Raw genomic sequence first — 20,275 nt, 5'->3', positions numbered from 1 at the left:
CTAAAAGAAACTACAATTATTCAAATCGAGTCTGAGAATATCTTACAAACCATCTCAAGAATGAAATTAAAGGTCTTTGGCCACCACATCAGAAAAGATAAGATTACAAAGACCTTTACACAAGATGAACAAGAATGCACCAAAGAAACTTGTTTGATGACGTGCAAGATTGGAGTAGTCTTAAATCTAACTGTGAAAATGTTATGTGGATTGGAGGAACACGTCAAGAAATAGTTTCACCAACAATCTTAGTGGCATAGGTGACATTTCTATAGAGACAATCAAAGTCTTCCAAATGGTTGTTCAAGTAGCAATCAAAGTCATTTCATCTTGCTGGATATGATTAGAATCAGCTGGTCAGAACCAAAGACGTCACAGCTAAGTGACCCTCAGCACACTGCCAGCTTGATAATTGTCTGTCAAGAGGTGACATATTGATGGGAAATTGTGCATCCTTCCCACGGGCGACAAGTTTGAGAGGGAAATGCCGCAGTATTGAAAGCTTTTGGCTCGTGTTTACCACTTCATGAGGGTTCTTGATAGTTGCAAAACAAGCCTTCTTGAAGTTTCGAAAAACACCAATGATGGCGATACCATGTGCTGTCTGAGCTACTGAAGTACTTCTTTGCTGAGGGGAGTTTTGGTTAGAAATGACAACACGCACATTGTTGCATGTGATAATCAGCCTCACTATGTTTTCAACCCGAAAATTTTTAATTTAAAACAACGATATAAAAAAATTATCAGTTCTTATCATGATAAATATATCTTTTAATTTGCGATTTGACAATGTGCATCCACGATGCTCACCCTCATGTTGTTCTTTGTCATTGTCTCGTCATTGATTAATGATGATAAATATCATAATAACAACATAACAAATCTGCCATCATGCAATCATGTTTATAAGTATTGTGAAAAAAGAGAATAATCCATTCCCTGGGTCCTTTTACTGTTGTTTTTTTACAACTTTATACTATATAACTTACATGTAATTACTGCTGCATATATAATTTATTCATTATAAACCCATGAAAAATATCAACATTAAATCACCAATTCATAATATTATTCTGTTAATGGAGGTTTTATAAAAAAAAACCCTGAGTGCTTTGTCTCTTGCTCCATTTTCCTGTGGTATAAAAAAACCTTCTCCTTCAGAAAAAGATAATAATAAATAAATAAATAGATAAATTTTAAATCTGAATTTTGTCCCATAGATCTCAGTGACAAGTGCCATATTTCCTACGGAGCATTTAATGTTTTCCAAAGGATCACTGAATTAGGAAAATTTTCCAAAAAGGGATTTTGGCAACATTCTCCGCTGCCTCGAGCCTTACTCCATAGAAACAACTTCGTATCATTTTTTTTCTCTGTACCATTATTCTACCTCATTGGTTGGTGAACAACAATTAAAAGATATGTCACTTTCAGACTCTGGTATACACAGTAAGTTTTTTGTTTGTTTGTTTGTTTTAATTAAAAAATTGTTTCATTTGTTGCTTTCTTAAGAGTGGAGAGTAAGAGTGCTGGGCAAATTGATGGGCTGTCAAAGATACCATTACACTACTCAATATGTCCGATTGTGCAGATATTCCCAGCAGAAATATACAGCAGTCTTATTCTAAAGAAGAATATCTATTTGCGTTTTGATTTTGTAGTTTTCCTCCCGATTATTACAAATTTCATCTTGTAGCTACCCGTTTAAAAATATGTCCTTTATTTATACAGGCAGGTACTGGGCCAATATCTCGTATACATTGATCTCTGGACAGTACGTGCAGTGGAAGAAAGGGGAAGCACTGTTTATGGGCCCGGTAAGGAGTTTATAAAATGCAGTTTTTCTTGACATCAATATATTCAGAATTAATACAGATGCCCATCTGCTATGTTTCTGTTCACTTTTATTTAAATTGAGAGTCATACACTACGTTTCTATATACCATCACATTAATATCAAGAGCTTAACAGTAGGCCTACGTTTCTGTACACCAATCTTTAAGTTATTGATGATGAGAATCATAAGCTACATTTCAAGCCACCATCTAGACTTGTTGACGTGAATGGTGATGTGTTACTTGCGTTAATAGACTCTACCTCATATAGTTGTAGTTGTAAGATGTGATTTAGCTTAATTCATATTTTTTTATTATTTTCCATTAATTCATTCACTCATCTATCCACTCACCCACCCTGTAAACCACACATTCACTCAATCACTCATTTGTTTCTTTATTTTAATAATTTGCATTCAGATTTTTATGTACCCCTTTATTTCTTTGTTTCTTTCCTTATTCGTCACTGTAATATCAATCTTATTCTCGCCAAATACATTTCAGGGGACACCATTTATCATGTATTGGGAGAGGTCACATCTCTTAACTTTCAAAAGCAACATTTTTTTTAATCGAACTGGGCTCATGTATTTTTTACCACAACGGCAAGTGTTAGCTAATTGTTAACCAGATATGTTTCATTATTGTCATTCTTGAGATTTAGTATTGGGAACACGCTGTGTGAAAGCATGATCTTATAGATGTTGAAAACATTACAAATGAAAATTTAAGTGAAAATCAAGGGTTGAGAGCTATAAAGAGGACTAAAACATGAGTGAACTATGATTTCGTAAATAGGACACCACTGAAAATATGGAATATGCAGGTTTTTCAGAATAATTCAGAAGTCAATATTATTGGTAATATCTTGTGTATATATAATATCATTTAAATGTTAACACCAGGAATTAACCTCTTCACTTCAGAGCTTAAACTAAAAACATCAACCATAAGCATCTATAGGTTAAAATATTTTGTTGGCATAACGTTAGAAAAGTTTTTTCTTAACTTCGTCCTCACCTTTACGCTTGCTTGTTTTGCAATTAAATATCATTTCACAGTCGCTTTGTCAACTGTGGCAGTAAAGAAACGCAACATAAAGATGACATGAATTAAATTTTACTGTCCAGATATTGATTTATTTAAAGTTAAGAAGAATTCAAACTTGGTTTGTTGCCTCAAGTCAAGGTAAGTCAAGGTAAGGGGACTACGGTAAGAGAATCACCCAAATTGGTGACATATCCAGGCCATTTGGTTATCTCCGTTGCAGTCGATTTAAGTATATTTGGGATAGATGTCACCCGCACAGCAGAAATGCGTATATTTGTTGTACAGGATGTCAGCACAGCATCCAAACACGGTCGAGTTCTTTGGAATCCTAACGCCGCCACAACACTCTTGGTTTGCAGAGTTGTATGGGTTTCCTTCACAGCATTGATCATATTGTGTTTTCCAATAGATATCTCTATCACAGCATATTTGACTGTATGGGTCGTATGGATAGTTGTCACATAGATGGCAATTGCCCCTTCCAACAATATTACCCTGGCAACATTGGTGCGAAATAGAATCGTAAGGAGAACCTTCACAACATTTATCATATAGTACTTTCCAATGGACAGTTCCCCCACAGCATATTTGACTGGCTGGGTCGTATTGTTGGCTGTTACATAGATGGCAATTGCCCCTTGGTACAATATTGTCCTGGCAACACTCGTGCGAAATAGAATCGTAAGGAGAATCACCACAACACTGATTATGTACTTTCCAATAGATAGTTCCCCCACAACATATTTGAGTGGCTGGGTTGTATGGTTGGTTGTTACACAAATTACAGTTGTCCTTTGAAACAATATTTCCCTGGCAACACTCTTGCGTATTAGAATTGTAAGGGGAATTAACACAACATTGATCATATTGTATTTTCCAATAGATAGTTCCCCCACAACATATTTGACTGGCTGGGTTGTATGGTTGGTTGTTACATAGATGGCAATGGCCCCTTGATACAATATTGCCCAGGCAACACTCGTGCGTGTTAGGATTGTAAGGGGAATTAACACAACATTGATCATATTGTATTTTCCAATAGAGAGTTCCACCACAACATATTTGACTGGCTGGGCTGTATGGTTTGTCGTTACAACATGATCCTTTTTTTACGACAATGTTCTGACAACACTCCTGGGCTGACAGTGAATAAGGATTACCAGCACAGCACCCTTGATAGGCAGTGTTGATGTGAGTGCTTCCACAACATTGAGCATATATTTTCCAATAGAGAGTTCCACCACAACATATTTGACTGGCTGGGCTGTATGGTTTGTCGTTACAACATGATCCTTTTTTTATGACAATGTTCTGACAACACTCCTGGGTTGACAGAGAATAAGGATTACCAGCACAGCACCCTTGATAGGCAGTGTTGATGTGAGTGCTTCCACAACATTGACCGTTGGCCAACCTTCCGTAGAGTGTGTTCCCACAGCAAATGGCTATAGATGGATTGTACTGTAAATTGCCGCAGAAATTACAGGAACCTTTTGGTACAACGCTGCCATGACAACATTCTTCGCTTTCCAAGGTAAATGACCTATCATTGCAGCAACCCGATGTGGCCTGGTTGATTAGGCTGTTACCACAACAAGCTACGTTGAACGCTTCAAAGTAAAGGGTCCCTCCACAGCAAACGTATACAGATGGGTTATATGCCTGGCCGTTGCAGCAGGCTTGAGAACCTTTATTAATTACAGTACTGCCACAACACTCTTGGGTGGTCAGAATAAAAGGGTTGTTTGCACAGCATCCTTGGAAGTTGGGGTTTATAATTTGATTATTACAGCAAGTTCCTTTTGTGACAATGGATGTGTCACAGCATTCATGGGTCTGGGGGTTGAACGGCTGACCGTTACTTGGACAACATGGCAGACTGCTGCAACAACCCGGACTTGGTTCGCCTATATCGCAGCCTAAAAGAATAAAGAGATCAATGAAAAAGTATTTAATGCTTTCAATGTATTAATTTCATCAAGAATATCCTTTTTTAAAAAAAAGCATGCAGGACAATACACTTTTCAATAAATCTGGTAAAATTTCTTTCTTGTCGTGAGTCTACTAGTGTAAAAGAGAAATGAAATAACAATGTTGTCGAATTAAGATAAAGAGGTAAAGAGAACATGATGACTTCTAATATTTATTGATAATTTTTGTCATCTCATCAGTATTTCAGACGTTTAAGCGAGGACATTGTTTTGAAAGCAATTAAGGGAATGCAGACATTCACACTGGTGCTGGACAAAAATTGAATTTAGGGAGGAAATCTGCAAAAACTAAACTCGCGCTCGTGATGGGGGGGGGGGGGGGCGGTTTGTAGTTCTGACATGAAAAATATTCGATAGGCCATACCTGGTACACGAGGTTAACGTCTTTTGGCTGTCAGTCAATTTTAATTGTTTGTCTATATTTTGTCGCCTACATTAGCGATTAAAACATATTATTATAACATAGTTAAACATTTTGTCCATTAAGCCCATCCACAAGAGGTTGCCCAATCTTAATAGAGCGAAATTTGTAAAGCCAGATATTTGAAATGCTATTTAAGACAGGTAGCATTACACGTGACCTTTACTACAATTTGTATATTTGGATTTGGATTATTGAATTATTGAGTTAGGCATCCCATGGTAGGCGACCCATAACTACACTGCACCTAAAATGGCAAAACTCCTGCTTAAATCGGAAAGGAGCCAGTTTGCGTCTGTTGTCAACAAGCAAATCATGAATTATTTGTCATTTCTGTCTTAAGGAATTTTTGCATTGTACATACTGAAATGGGATGGGTATCCGTCATACAATAATGTATTGCATTTATATATAGTCCAGGCAATCTAAACCATTGTAGGGCCAATCTGGAAAATAATTGCAACAGTTTTTATTTTACTACAGTGCTTTCCTATGAAGTCCCCAAAATGACACACTAAAAGTTATAAGGAATCCTAGCATGGGAACTAGGAAAAAACAGGGATGAAGTAATATAGGTTTAGCCTGTTTTGGTAACGAAAGTTTTAAAAATCATCCCTTTTTGAATAATATCCCCATGCTATTAATACGAACAAAAATTAGATTGTGCTAGAGGAGTACAAGATGTACGAAACGCATGTTTATTTTACTGACACATCTGTCCTTAACCTCAAGTATATTTTTCACAGTGCCTGGTAACGAAGGTTTTTAAAAAAATTTCTATGAGAACTTTTGCTTCCTCTGAAATATTTGACTGCGTCCTGTCACAATATTCTCTTACTAATAATAGGTAGAACTAAACTGAGGATTTATTAATGGCTAAAATAATACAAAAATATCAAACAACTCAAAATAATGACGTGCGCCAAAAGGCGTAACTAAGGCTTTTCGGTTTTCTAAAAATCTGGCAACATCATGATAATAGCTGCAAGCTAGTCATGTGTTATTGAAATAAACATTCAAGACATTTCTCAGACGTAAAACACCATACTTGTTTCCTGACAAGTTGCATATTTCCTGCTTTAGTAAAAATGATCTAGATCGGTTGGAGAAAGTGAGATGGTACCGCAAGTGTCAGGAATGAAGGTTTAAAATTTAGTCTTTTTTGTGTGAGAATAGATAAATAGTTATTATTATTATTATTATTATTATTATTTTAGCCGCTAGATTGATGTCCTTCAAGTTCCACTTGACCAAAACGCTTACATTTCATTTTAAAAAAAGTTAAATGGACCTTAATATTGAGAATGAGTTTAGTCACCACGCAACAATGGGTACCATATGTGACCCTTATGGGCTGTGATGTGGGTTACAGATGGATTTGTCCATAAGCTCCCTGTGGATCCCATGTCAGCAAGCCCAGATGACCTAAAATAAGGGTCCCATATAAGACCCATACGGTCCAACTGGGCTAATGCAGGTTTCTTTGGCAGATAAAAAACCATAAAATGGGCAACCTTTAATCCAACCAATCTAGTATGATAATTAAGTCCCATCTAGTCCAAATAGGCTCATATATGCATCCTCAACAACAGACACCAGGTGTCGCTACGCATACACAATGCAGCCTTACCTACAGTTCTATCCCTCAATAATGTAGAGTCAACAACATGCATATTCATGAACGTTCAAAAAAGTAATGATAGACGTTTCATTACAATTACATTTTCTAGCATCCTTCTCAAACGATGAAGTATCTCGGAGTATTTGAGTATCACTTAATATTTGAAGGGGGGGGGGGGTATAGTACTCCAGCTACTTATTTACTTTAATGATAGTATATCTGTGAAAATTGTGTAATATAAAAAAATCTAAAACTTAAAGGGTGTTATAAACATGTACATAACAAACCAAGTGAACGACTGAAATCTACGTAACATTTGGTAACGAGGTAAATTTTTTGAAAATGAACACTGCTCACCAGAGCAAAACACATAATGGTGAGGTATGCTCCCTTTAACTCGTCCATCTTCCTATTTGCAATGCTAAATGCATTACGTATAGGCGCAACGACCCATGAGACTCTTAATTGAACAAATGTTTGTGTAATGGAATTTCAAACACTGCAAATTAATATTTTAAATAATAAAAAAATACAACAAAATCAGTCAACATATGGAGCTAACATATAGGTTAAATGTTTATGCCTTCCAATACATTAACATTTTAGTTTTACTATTTTAAACGTCCCTCCACCCAAAAAAAAAAGGGTACGTAGTTGATGAAAATGCTTATAAGTTAAGAAGTAGTAAAATGTGATGCATCAAAATCCATTCCATGTATTCATATTTAGATTGAATTCACCTGAATACCTTTTAACCTTATTAAAAAAGGGGTGGAAAATGCTTAGCATTTTTGTCATTAATTTAGAGGGGACTTTTCTGCCTTTTTCTTTCCTTGTGCACGATCAGGTACTGCTTAAAATACGCCAAAAAGAAAAAAACGAAGGCACTGAGAAATAGGGCTTTCGTAAAATGTTTTCCTGAAATTTAAAATCGATAATTGGCTGTAAATGAATTTAAATTTCACTGTTTTGCAAAACTCCCCCTTTTCTTCCGACCGGTTCATATATAATGAATGAATCAGGACAAATTTTAGAGTAGCCGTACTTTACAAAAAAGATGCGTTTTCAAGCGATGACTGCATTTAATATACAATTTATAGCAATTATATCACAGTAAAAACGAGCGATGTCCTATTCCATGTAAAACCGTGGAAGGAAAAATGGGGAAATTACACAGAAATTACACAGAAAATGAACCGCAGTGTAAATGTAAATGGCCAAATAACGACTATTTAAAATGCATTATTATACACAACAAAACACCTGGCCAGCTCTTAAACACTGTATATAGGTTCAAAATAAATCTGGTCAAATTGTGTGCGGGTTTTGTCTGCCCTACGTTTTCTGCGTGCCTGGCATATGGTTTCATCGTCATTGAAATACGTAAACAAAATTACAATAAAATCTGTCAGGTACTCACCGTTTGAGCTCACTAGAGGTTGTAAAACAATAAGCACTCCAGTGAACAGAAAAAGCCGCACGCTCTCCATCGCTAAATCAAAGTCATGTGCAAACTTAGGAAGAACTTCCGAAAAAACTATATCCGTTCTTTCTACTCAAGTTCCAAAAGCAGACATTACTCCGAAATAAATGACTTTGCTCTAGCGTTTAAGTAGTCGCAATACTTACGTCATAATCTTCCATCTATAAGAAATAGTTCTATTTACATTAAGGCACCAATCAGACGCTGAGGCATGCATTTTCATCATTTATGTGTGGAATTGTAAGAACCTGTACATCGTTCTCAAAACAACGTAAGAAATAGTGCACGTGTTCTTATTACACATTGTTTAGTTTGAACCTATATAATGACGAAGTAGTAAAAGTACAATGTAATTGAAATCAATTTTCAATGACATTAATTTAAGATGCAAGCCATTTGCCCTCAGAGAAAGTGTTGATCTCAAGAAACCAACAAAGTATTTTCAAAACCCTGTTTTACTACGTTGTTTTACTTGTAAAATTTATGATAGGAGAGAAAAAACAAGTTGTACCATCTGCATATATCTGGGCGTTTCTGCTGCTGTAGCTTTTTTGTTGTTGTTGTTGTCATTTAGTATTCAGCTGCACGAACAAAGTTGATTTAGCTATAAGAGTTCATTTTAATAATGTCGTTTTAACAGCATGTAATGTTGAACTTTTCACGAGCATGAATAATTCAGCTGAATCTGTAATCTCTGAATGTCGGTAATCACCCTTGTGGCCTCGAAAATTGCAGGATGAGCATTTCATTACATCATCTTTTAAGCCTTTAGTTGCCAGTTTGCTGTGAATTCGAGCCCATTTGTAGTTGTTCTTAGTCGGTTTATTTCTTGGAAGACATGCAGTGGGTAAATAAAATTAGCGACATATTTGAGGCCATTAGCAAAGCGAGCGGTACAGTTTTCTATTTCACACTAGTTTGAGATACAAGCCGGGTTATGAGGTAAGAGAGCCTCTTTAACGAAGCCTCCACACTCAAATGATTAATTTTTATTGGTGCATTGAGGCTTGTGAAAGGGGGTAATTTGATTATCAGTATTCAGAGATAATTACACGCCTCAAATAAAAACACCCGATATTTCCTCCTGGAATGCCAGGAAAACATGCTCCAAAGTGCAAATCCAAGTGCAAGGATGATGTTAACAATGATTCTTAATTGAGGAGGAGAAAGGTGCCTCTTTCTTGAGGAAAATTACATTTGGCGTAGAAAATATCGGATAGGAAACCCTTTTTGGTAATAATTACTGCAGGCAAATTTGCCACTAATCCGAAATGAAAGGAACTCCACCAGTAAATTAATTCATCAATAGCAAGAATCAAAAATAGAGATGGGACTTCCTTATTTCAAACAACAATGATTAATACAATTTTCTTGTTGTCTTTGCATATCCTTTTTAGAATAAAACATAAGATACAAAGTTGCTTCTTTTGTAAATAAACATTAATATTATAATAGCTTTATAGCAAATTGCAGAAACATCAAAATCCACTTATAGATTTACAATTAACAACAATTGACAATCTTGTAACTTGACTACACCAGTATGTATGTTTGTTTAGGTTTTATATGTATAACATGTGTTTGACACTTAAATTTAGTCACTAAGACAATACGTTGATGTGCATCGTCCAGAAGGTTCATATAACGTTGGTATCAAGGTTGCCGTAGCGTGCACTGCGACGTTTAGAGTTTTGTGGTTGTTTGTTTCGCAAAAAAGGCAAACGGGATGCCACTGTGAATACGAAGAACCATTTGACAAACATATAAAAAGGGGTTCGTTGACCCAATAACTTTAGAGCCTAGTAGTATGCCTCTACAGATACCTTCTCTGTACCCCCCCCCAAACCCTGGCATATGAAAAGATCTCGATTCTCGAACGACACAAAAGTGATAGTATTCAAAACCACGGATATATTGTCTATTTACTGCTACACACGCTCACGAATTATGCTTATTTTCATATCAACAAATGTGTTGTATCTCCATAATATCTTCATGAAGAACATCATCTTACTAGATGCTTAAATAAAAAATGTAAATTATTGGTCATTTTTGTGTTAATATAATATAATATAATATAATATAATATAATATAATATAATATAATATAAATGTTATTACCCACTTCACTTCAGAGCTTTAACTAAAAACATCAACCATAAGCATCAATAGGTTAAATTATTTTGTTGGCATAATGTTAAGACTTTTTTCTTGCTTTCGCAACATTTCAGAACTTAATCCTCACCTTTGCCCTTGTTTGTTATGCAAATGAAAACCATTTCACAATCACTGAACAAAATAAAGATGTAATTATTTACATTTTACTGCCCAGATTTTCATTTATTTAAAGTTGAATTTTAACATTTATTTAAAGAAGAATTCTAATTGGTTTGTTGCCTCAAGTCATGGTAAGTCAACGTAAGATGTCTATGGTAAGAGAATCACGCCATTTGGTAACATTTCAAACCCTGGGATGGGCTGGTGGGGCGGTGGATTAACGACGGCGTTAGGGTCACAAGTACCATCGCAGGGGACCACTTGGTTATTCAGGCACTGCTGAGTTTGCGTATTACACGGAGTTCCGTTGCAGCAGATACAAGTGTCTTTAGGATAGATGGCGCCAGCGCAGCATATGTGCGTATTTTTGTTGTACACGGTATTGGCGCAGCATCCAACCACGGCCGAGTCCTTTGGAATCCTATACCCTCCACAACAGGTGGTTGTTGCTGGGTCGAAAGGTTGGTTATTGCAGCAGCTCCCTTTGTTCACCACCGTTGATCCACAGCACTCTTGGGTTGCAGAGTTGTATGGGTTGCCTGCACAACACTCGTCAAACTGTGATTTCCAATAGATATTTCCACCACAGCACATTTGACTGGCTGGGTTGTATGGTTGGTTGTTACACAAATAACAATTGCCCTTTGAAACAATATTGCCCAGGCAACACTCGTGCGTGTAAGAATTGTACGGGGAATTAACACAACATTGGTAATACTGTACTTTCAAATAGATAGTGCCGCCACAACATATTTGACTGACTGGGTTGTATGGTTGGTTGTTACATAGATGACAGTTGCCCCTTGGGACAATGTTGCCTAGGCAACATTCGTAAGCAAAAGAATTGTAAGGGGAATTGCTGCAACATTGATCATATTGTGTTTTCCAATAGATAGTTCCCCCACAACATATCTGAGAGGCTGGGTTGTATGGTTTGTTGTTACATAGATGGCAATTGCCCTTTGGAACGATATTTCCAAGGCAACATTCGTACGCAAAAGAATTATATGGAGCATTTCCACAACATTGGTCATACTCTGTCCTCGAATATAGACTCCCTCCACAGCATATTTGAGTGGCTGGATCGTATAGGCAGTTGTTACAACATGATCCTCTGTTAACGACTGTGTTCTGGCAACACTCCTGTGTTGAAAGAGAATAAGGATTACCAGCACAGCACCCCAAATAAACAGTGTTGATGAGAATGCTGCCACAACACTGGCTATTGGGCAACATTTCGTAGAGTTTGTCTCCACAGCAAATAGCAAAAGATGGATCGTACTGTATATTGCCGCAAAGATGACACGAACCTTTTGGTACAACGTTGCCCAGGCAACATTCTTCGCTTTCCAAGCTGAATGACTTATCATTGCAGCAACCAGATGTAGCCTGGTAGATTGGGCTGTTACCGCAACAAGCTACGTTGTACGCTTTAAGGTAAAGCGTCCCTCCACAGCAAACGTATACAGATGGGTTATATGCCTGGCCGTTGCAGCAGGCTTGAGAACCTTTATTGATTACAGTACTGCCACAACACTCTTGGGTGGTCAGAATAAAAGGATTGTTTGCACAGCATCCTTCGAAGTTCGGTTTTATGGGTTGATTATTACAGCAAGTTCCTTTAGTGACAATGGATGTGCCGCAGCATTCTTGAGTCTGGGGGTTGTAGGACTGACCGTTACAACAATCTAGCCAAGACGAAATCAAAAAAACACCGCAACACTTATTTGTCAATGGATTGTATACCTGACCGTTACAGCAAGATCCTATAGGCACAATAGCTGTATTGCAGCATTCATGGGTCTGAGGGTTGTATGGTTGACCGTTACAGCAAGATCCTATTGCGACAATAAATGTGTTGCAGCATTCATGGGTCTGAGGGTTGTATGGTTGACCGTTACAGCAAGATCCTATTGCGACAATAAATGTGTTGCAGCATTCGTGGGTCTGAGGGTTGTATGGTTGGCCGTTACAGCAAGAACCTATAGGCACAATGGCTGTATTGCAGCATTCATGGGTCTGAGGGTTGTATGGTTGGCCGTTACAGCAAGAACCTATAGGCACAATGGCTGTATTGCAGCATTCATGGGTCTGAGGGTTGTATGGTTGGCCGTTACAGCAAGAACCTATAGGCACAATGGCTGTATTGCAGCATTCATGGGTCTGAGGGTTGTATGGTTGGCCGTTACAGCAAGAACCTATAGGCACAATGGCTGTATTGCAGCATTCATGTGTCTGAGGGTTGTATGGTTGGCCGTTACAGCAAGAACCTATAGGCACAATGGCTGTATTGCAGCATTCGTGGGTCTGAGGGTTGTATGGTTGGCCGTTACAGCAAGAACCTATAGGCACAATGGCTGTATTGCAGCATTCGTGGGTCTGAGGGTTGTATGGTTGACCGTTACAGCAAGAACCTATAGGCACAATGGCTGTATTGCAGCATTCGTGGGTCTGAGGGTTGTATGGTTGACCGTTACAGCAAGAGCCTATTGTTACAATAGCTGTATTGCAGCATTCATGGGTCTGAGGGTTGTATGACTGACCGTTACAACAAGTTCCTTTTGTGACAATGGACGTGCCGCAGCATTCGTGGGTCTGGGGGTTGTATGGCTCACCGTTACAACAACCTAGCCATGATGGAAACAAGGAACCACCGCAACACTTATTTGTCAATGGATCGTATACCTGGCCGTTACAACAAGATCCCTTTGTGACAATAGTAGCATCGCAGCATTCGTGGGTCAGGGGGTTGAACTGTTGACTGTTACAACAAGATCCTATTGCAACAATAGCCGCATCGCAACATTCGTGGGTCTGGGGGTTGTATGGCTGACCGTTACAGCAAACCTCATTGCTTGCACAACATGGCTGACTGTTGCAACAGTACGGACTTGGTTCTCCTATATGACAGCCTAAAATAATAAAGAGATCAATGAAAAAATGAATAATGCTTACAATTTACAAATGAAATCAAAATATGCTTTTTAATTTATACTGGCAATTAAAGTTTTCAATAAATTGTGGAAAAACTCTACGATACATTTTAAAAGACATATAAAAGACATGAAACTTTGAACCTGTGAGTCGAGAGTCACGAGTGTAGAAGAAAACTGAAATAACCATATTGTTAGATTGAGATGAAGAACACATGATGGCTTCTACTATTTATTGAAAAATTTTGTCGTTACTAGTAGACATGCATTTTAGTGAGTGTGAGTACTGAATTCGAGTACAAGATGAATATCAATTATACAATTATATATTGCATATATCTACATAGCATAAAAAGATGTGTGTGCGATAGACAATCGCAACCTTTATAACCACAATGTTTGAGCATTTTCATGTTTAAATCAAGCACTGCCATGAACAAAGTTATACTTATATTAACCAAAAATAAGTCAATAACAATTTCAGGCTTTGCTAGTGTTTTTACACTGTTAAAACAGTAAATTAAAAGTGCTAAGGTTGTAGTTGTAATATAAACACGATTCTTCTTCTTTAATTAGAGGATATTTACATGTAGTTTGCATTAAGACCAATTATCTTATTACACTCCGTTTTTGTTAAAAATTTTTTTATTTTCATCGTTTGGTATTTTGAGTAAATACGATATAAGATAATTATGAGCACCCTCTCCATATATACTTATTATATCTAGTTTTAATGGATCTGTTAGGATTCCTATAGGCTTATAATTCAGTCGTCTGTCCTGAAGACATGTAATAACAGTGTAGAATATGATGAGTGATGATTTATGACGATACTGTGATCATTTATCAACCTGCTTCAATTAGTTATTTAATGTGAAAAAACGATGGTAAAATTCTAGAAAATTACTCGACATTTAGTAAGTGATTTACATATCTTCATGGTGGGTTCTGATTAAGATTTTAAAACCCCCACAGTGTCGTTTTCAGGAAATCTTTTAATTTCTTGACTTGGGATTTTTTCATGTGAAGGCTAATTTTAGATATAGGGAAACAAAATCACATGAAATAAGCATCCATGATAGATCCATGGTAATGATATTATAATTCAAAGGTTGCCAGGGCTTTTCCAAGATAATCCAAGATGGCCGCCATTTATTATAGGAATACACGTGCGTCAACAACAACCAGGGATACATGGTGCATTTTATACATTGGAATCTTTATCCATAAGGAACATGATTGATTTCTGTCAGGTCGTTTCTTGAGCTTAGATGTGTTACACTAGCTATGAAGGTCCTTCTTCCCCTACTATTGCTTAATATTGTAGAATGAACAACATGCATGTGGACGTCTAAAAATAATGATAGGCATTTCATTACAATTACATGTTCCTTGTATTCTTCTGAAACCATGAAGTATCTTGGAGTGTTTGATTTCTACCGAATATAATAAAGGGGTGCACTTCAGCCGTTTGTATGCTTTAATGCCATCTGATATATTTATGAAAATTATGTAATATAAAAAAAATTCTAAAGCTTCTAGAATAAGTGAACGACTGAAAGTTAACAACCATTTAAATGACACACACATTCCATGATAAAATACTGAAAATGGACGTCGTTCACCAGAGCAAAACACATAATGGTGAGGGGTGCTTCCTTTAAATAGTCCATATTCCTACTTGCAATGTTAAACACTTTACGTGAAGGCGCAACGATCCATGAGACTCTTAATTGAACAAATGTTTGTGTTATGGAATTTTAAGCGAAGCAAATAAACATTCAAGTTTAACTTTTTAACGCCCCTCCACCCAAAACAAGGGCACTTTTTTTGCCAAGAATCGTAGGAGCTATAACCCTACACGGTTGATAAAAATGCTTGTAAGTTCAGAGCTAGCAAATTTGAGGCATCAGAATCCATTCCATGTATTCATATGTCTACTGAATTCACCTTACCTACCGACTTTTAAGCTTATTAAGAAAAAGGGCGGAATATGCTAAGTATCTTTTTGTCTTTAATTTAGAGGGGATTTTGCTGTCTTCTTCTTTCTTTTTGCATGCTTAAAATAATACAAAAACCAAAAACGACGGCACTGAGAAAAAGGATGTTTTCTTGAAATTTAAAATCGATGAATGGCTATAAATAAATTCAAAATTCACTGTTTTTCTAACCCCCCCCTTTCCATCCTACCTCTTCATATATAATGAATGAATCAGGACAAATTTTAGAGTTACTGTACTTATAATCATTTTTACAAATAGGGAGGCATTTTTCCGCGATAATTGCATTTTATATTCAGTACATAGCAGTTATGTCACATTAAAATATAGCAACGTCCTATTCCATGCAAAACCATTGGACGAAAGTGCGACATATTCTTTTTTAAAATCGAAAATGGTAGAAAGTCTGTGGGGGAAATTACACAGAAAATGAAATTTCAAAGAAAAATGCCGACTGATTATCATTATGTATGATTACCTAAAAGAGAATTAAAACCGCAATGTAAACTGTTGTACACTTCATGCGCTTTCCCTGTTTCTTTGACTGAAAGTGGCTCAATCGCATTCCACCCGGTATCCATGACCAAATCTTCAACTAATTGCGCCTTTGGTAGGCAGAGAGTATTCGCGTGGAAAAATAATGTTCGTGCCCAAGACGGTGTTGAGATTGTGCTGTCTCTAATTTTGAAAATGTTCCAGCATTGAGGTGCTTGCTTCTCTACAGCAATTGGATGTCACCATGGTGATTTGCCGCAGCAGCCTTTTTAAGCAACTTATCTTATTAGGCTTACTGTGATGAATACGCCCTGCCAATCATTAAAAAAATTTAAATAATCCGGACTCAACCTTAAGTTATCAGATTAATACCAGGGGTATTGGATGGATGCTTAGGTAATTTATGTTCGTGTTTAAATCAAATTAATTATGTGCATATTTCTGCAATTTCTGCAGTTGAGAAAAATGCCATGAATTATCCAGAGACATGTCTGTGAACATTTAGTGAAAAAAAAAACAAAAACAATTTGTGATCCTGGTAGAGGGTATTCAATTACCAAGGTCCCGAGAAAAAGTGCTGATGCAGGAGCTTGTTAGCCAATTAATGACTATTCACAATGCATTATTATACAAACCAAAACCCCCGACCATCTCGTACATACTGCATATAGGTTCAAAGTAAATCTGGGCGAATTCCGCACGGTATAAGTGTCTTCAAGGTATCTTCCCTACGTTTTCTGCCTGGCATATATTTTTATTGTCATTGAAGATACAATTACAATAAAAGTTTTCATGTACTCACCGTGCGAGCTAACTAGAGGTTGTAAAACAAGAAGCACTCCAGTGAACAGAAGAAGCCGCACGCTCTCCATCGCTAAATCAAAGTCGTCTACAAACTTTGGAAGAACTTCCGAAGAAACTATATCCGTTCCTTCTACTCAAGTTCCAAAAGTAGCCAGTGCTTCGAAATATCTGACTGCACTCTCGCGTTTAAGTAGTCGCAAGACTTACGTCATAATCTCCCCACTATAAGGAAATAATTCTATTTACATTAAGGTACTAATCAGACGCTGAGGTATGTACTTTCATCATTAAGTGTGGAGTTGCACGTATATCGTTCTCAAAACAACGTAAGAAATACTCACAGTAGTGCACGTGTTCTAATTGCCCGTCGTTTAGTTACAACCTTTATAATGACAAAGTAGTAAAAGTACAACGTAATTGAATTTAATGTTCGATAACGCTCTATTTAGATGCAAGTCATTTATCCCCAGAGAAAGTATTGATCTCAAGAAACCAACAATGTATCTTCAAAGCCCTGTTTTACTACACTGTTTTACCTGACGTAAAATTACATGACTGGAGGAAAAGAAGAAACAATTTATTCCATTCACATATCTAAAGGGGTCTCTGCTGCTGTGGCTTTTTTCTTTTGTTGTCATTTAGTATTCAGTTACACGAACAAAGTTGATTAAGCTGTAAGAGTTCAAGTTAATAACGTCGTTTTAACAGCATGTAATGTTGAACATTTCACGACATAGTGTTCTTCCGCAGTGAAAATATAGATCAACTTAAGGACCCAGTGATGTCCCTGCATCGAGGTACTGGCTCCTCTACAGCATTTGGGGTTCGCCCTGGCCATTTAACGCAGCATGTAGCTTGGTCCAGTCCATTGCTGTGTTCCTTAGGCCCCATTCAGCATAGATGATCCGAGTATTAACTGATCCATCGACTAAATGTGGCCGACTCTACTTCAAAAGCGATGCCAGTTATTCCATGACGGTTTCCCCGCCGTCGTTGCAAGGACCTAGCAATTAAACATCGGAGCGGAGATGTAATCCGTTTGTTGGCGCGTGTGGAGGCGGAGAGACCATCGGGAATCAGCGGCATCCCTTCTGAAGTGGGTCGGCCATATTTAGTTGACGGATCAGTTAGTACTCGGATCATCTATTCTGAATGGCATCATAAACATATTTATGTAAAACAACAAATTATATTTTTTTCAAAGCAATCATAAAAAAATTAAAAAAACCAACTCAGACTTTATCATTATTTATTACTTAAAAAAATAATTAATGACAGGATGGCAAACAAATTTATGCCTAAGACCTCATTAAGGTAGACACGCACTGTTTGATTGGTCCACTGCGCAGGATTCTTGCAAAGTGCAATCAGTGGAATCACTTTATTGGTAATAACCTGTTGGCGCCTTCGTCTTCCGGAAGCTTTGAGCGAATGGTTCCGGGCTGTGATGAAGTGGTCGTATTGGCGATGACTTCTTCTTTCAAGAGAACCAATTGTTTTAACAGTGGGAGCCAAAGGCGACCGAAAGGTAGATCTTTTCTCTGCTTTTGTAATTTGTTTTTGTTGAAATTGTAAATACTGAATTACACGTAGATGAAGTTTGCTAAGTTACATCACTTCATTGCTTCTGTAAGTCCATGGCAAAGTTAAATGGATCTGTGCCGCTAAGTAAAAAAAAAAACTGATGAATTCTTACTATCAAAATGATATGGAATTTTCTGTGGACGCCATGGACTTTTAAACGACGGTATACAGTAGACTTTAAGATAACAGACTACGTGTTTTTTCACAAATACAGAATACTGTTAAATTCAGAATTTTCAATCTTGGGAAGTTGAACTTTATCTCAGTGTTTGAAAGACCAGAATAATGAAACACTTTTCACTAACTAACCTTCTCACTGAGCACATGAGCACTGTTCATTGTCTAACGCACAGAAAATCTTTTCCCGCTATACTTCGCTACACAAGAATATTTTATCACCGCTTTCCTCGAGGAGAACAGGTTGCTTTGATCCCACAGAAATTATTATGTTGCATTTATCGCTTTTATCGCACTGGATGTAGTTCATCAAATACCCAGTGACACGTGAATCTCAATGAAGGGCGGAGTCCATCACAGTAACTTCTGTCGCAGTCCAGTGAAATTTGTCAACTTTCAGTAAAGTGTTTTCATTGGACTGCTACTGTACAAACACAGAGATACATTAACCTGCGCGCTTGGGTTATGAGCCGTAGCGACACGTATGTCATTTTATATTTAAAAGTATATTTCGCTGTGAGAACTCCCCTTGCCACATTCACTGTAATGAGATGCCCCTTTGAAGCTTGATATGGTCCTCCTGAAAGGTAGGACTTAATTTTGGCCTTACACGTACGCCCTTGGAGAGGACGGTGGAACGTGACGCCGAGTCCGGACCTTTCATAGTCCGACCGACCATGCATTTTAAAACCGCCCCCACAAATACACCAGGCTTGTTGTCGCAGGTGTTAAAACTAAATTAAAATAATAATTATATTTTTTGCAACCAATAAATGGATAGAACATATATAATTATTCTAAAATTGTAATTACAAGAAAAACACATTTGACATTAAAACATTTCTTATAAAACATTTTATAATACATTTTAAAGAATTTCTGGATGTATTTTTTCATCCAAGTAAATGTTTGAAAAACTCCTTAGGCAGTAGCTCATGTCTATTTTGAAATTTAAGATGTTGTTGTTGTTGTTGTTTTGGAATGAGCTCCTAGCAACTCTCGTGACAAAAAAAAAAAGAAAAAAAAACAGGAGTAATTGCATGACGAAAAGAATTGTCGTTTACCCCCAGAACACATATTTCTTAGTGTTTGTTAGCAACAACCAATCAATGCCATTGATAGTGCATTCTCAAACATGAACATTATCTTTCTACGCGAATACTCTCTGCCTATGAAAGGTGCAATTAGTTGAAGACTTGGTCATGGATACCGGGTGGAATGCGATTGAGGCAACTTCTGTGCAGACAGCGGAGTAAAGAAAACGGGGAAAGTGCGTCATACGTGTGTTAGTGTGTTTACATTTAAATTGCGATTTTTATTAAGCCTCTTTGTAATTTATTATTTATATTTTTCTAATGTTCATTTTCTGTATCTTTTTTCCCATTTTAGATACATGACAACATCTCTGCAACGTACATTTTATAAATAAAACACAATAATCACACAATCTTCCTCTTATTATTATTATTTTTTTGTAAAGCACCCCCTCTTTCCCCAAAACGGAACAAAATTTCTTTTATGGTTCTACTCCTGGAGTAGCAGTAAAACCCCTAGCTACAGAGATCAAACGCAGTCAGGTAACTTAATGAATATCAAGGAATCCA

At 37.0% G+C, this 20,275-nt stretch overlaps 2 protein-coding genes across 2 annotated transcripts; both read right to left on the bottom strand.

The window, feature by feature from the left end:
- Positions 1–2,256: 2,256 nt before the first annotated feature.
- LOC147762765 (uncharacterized) lies at positions 2,257–8,408 on the bottom strand. Its single transcript, XM_087007703.1, has 2 exons — positions 8,339–8,408; positions 2,257–4,804 (listed from the first exon to the last, which is right to left on the bottom strand). The coding sequence occupies exons 1-2, from the start codon at positions 8,406–8,408 to the stop codon at positions 3,111–3,113; spliced, it is 1,764 nt and encodes a 587-aa protein (XP_086863829.1). The 3' UTR covers positions 2,257–3,110.
- Positions 8,409–9,839: 1,431 nt separating this feature from the next.
- Positions 9,840–17,095, bottom strand: LOC106179501 (uncharacterized). Its single transcript, XM_013563160.2, has 2 exons — positions 16,909–17,095; positions 9,840–13,590 (listed from the first exon to the last, which is right to left on the bottom strand). The coding sequence occupies exons 1-2, from the start codon at positions 16,976–16,978 to the stop codon at positions 10,829–10,831; spliced, it is 2,832 nt and encodes a 943-aa protein (XP_013418614.2). The 5' UTR covers positions 16,979–17,095; the 3' UTR covers positions 9,840–10,828.
- Positions 17,096–20,275: the final 3,180 nt, after the last annotated feature.

This window comes from Lingula anatina, chromosome 3 (genome assembly GCF_051362555.1).
Source record: "Lingula anatina isolate TDL-2025a chromosome 3, LinAna3.0, whole genome shotgun sequence".
In the NCBI taxonomy this organism is placed as follows: Eukaryota; Metazoa; Brachiopoda; class Lingulata; order Lingulida; family Lingulidae; genus Lingula; species Lingula anatina.
This window is presented reverse-complemented; position numbering and strand designations above follow the sequence as displayed.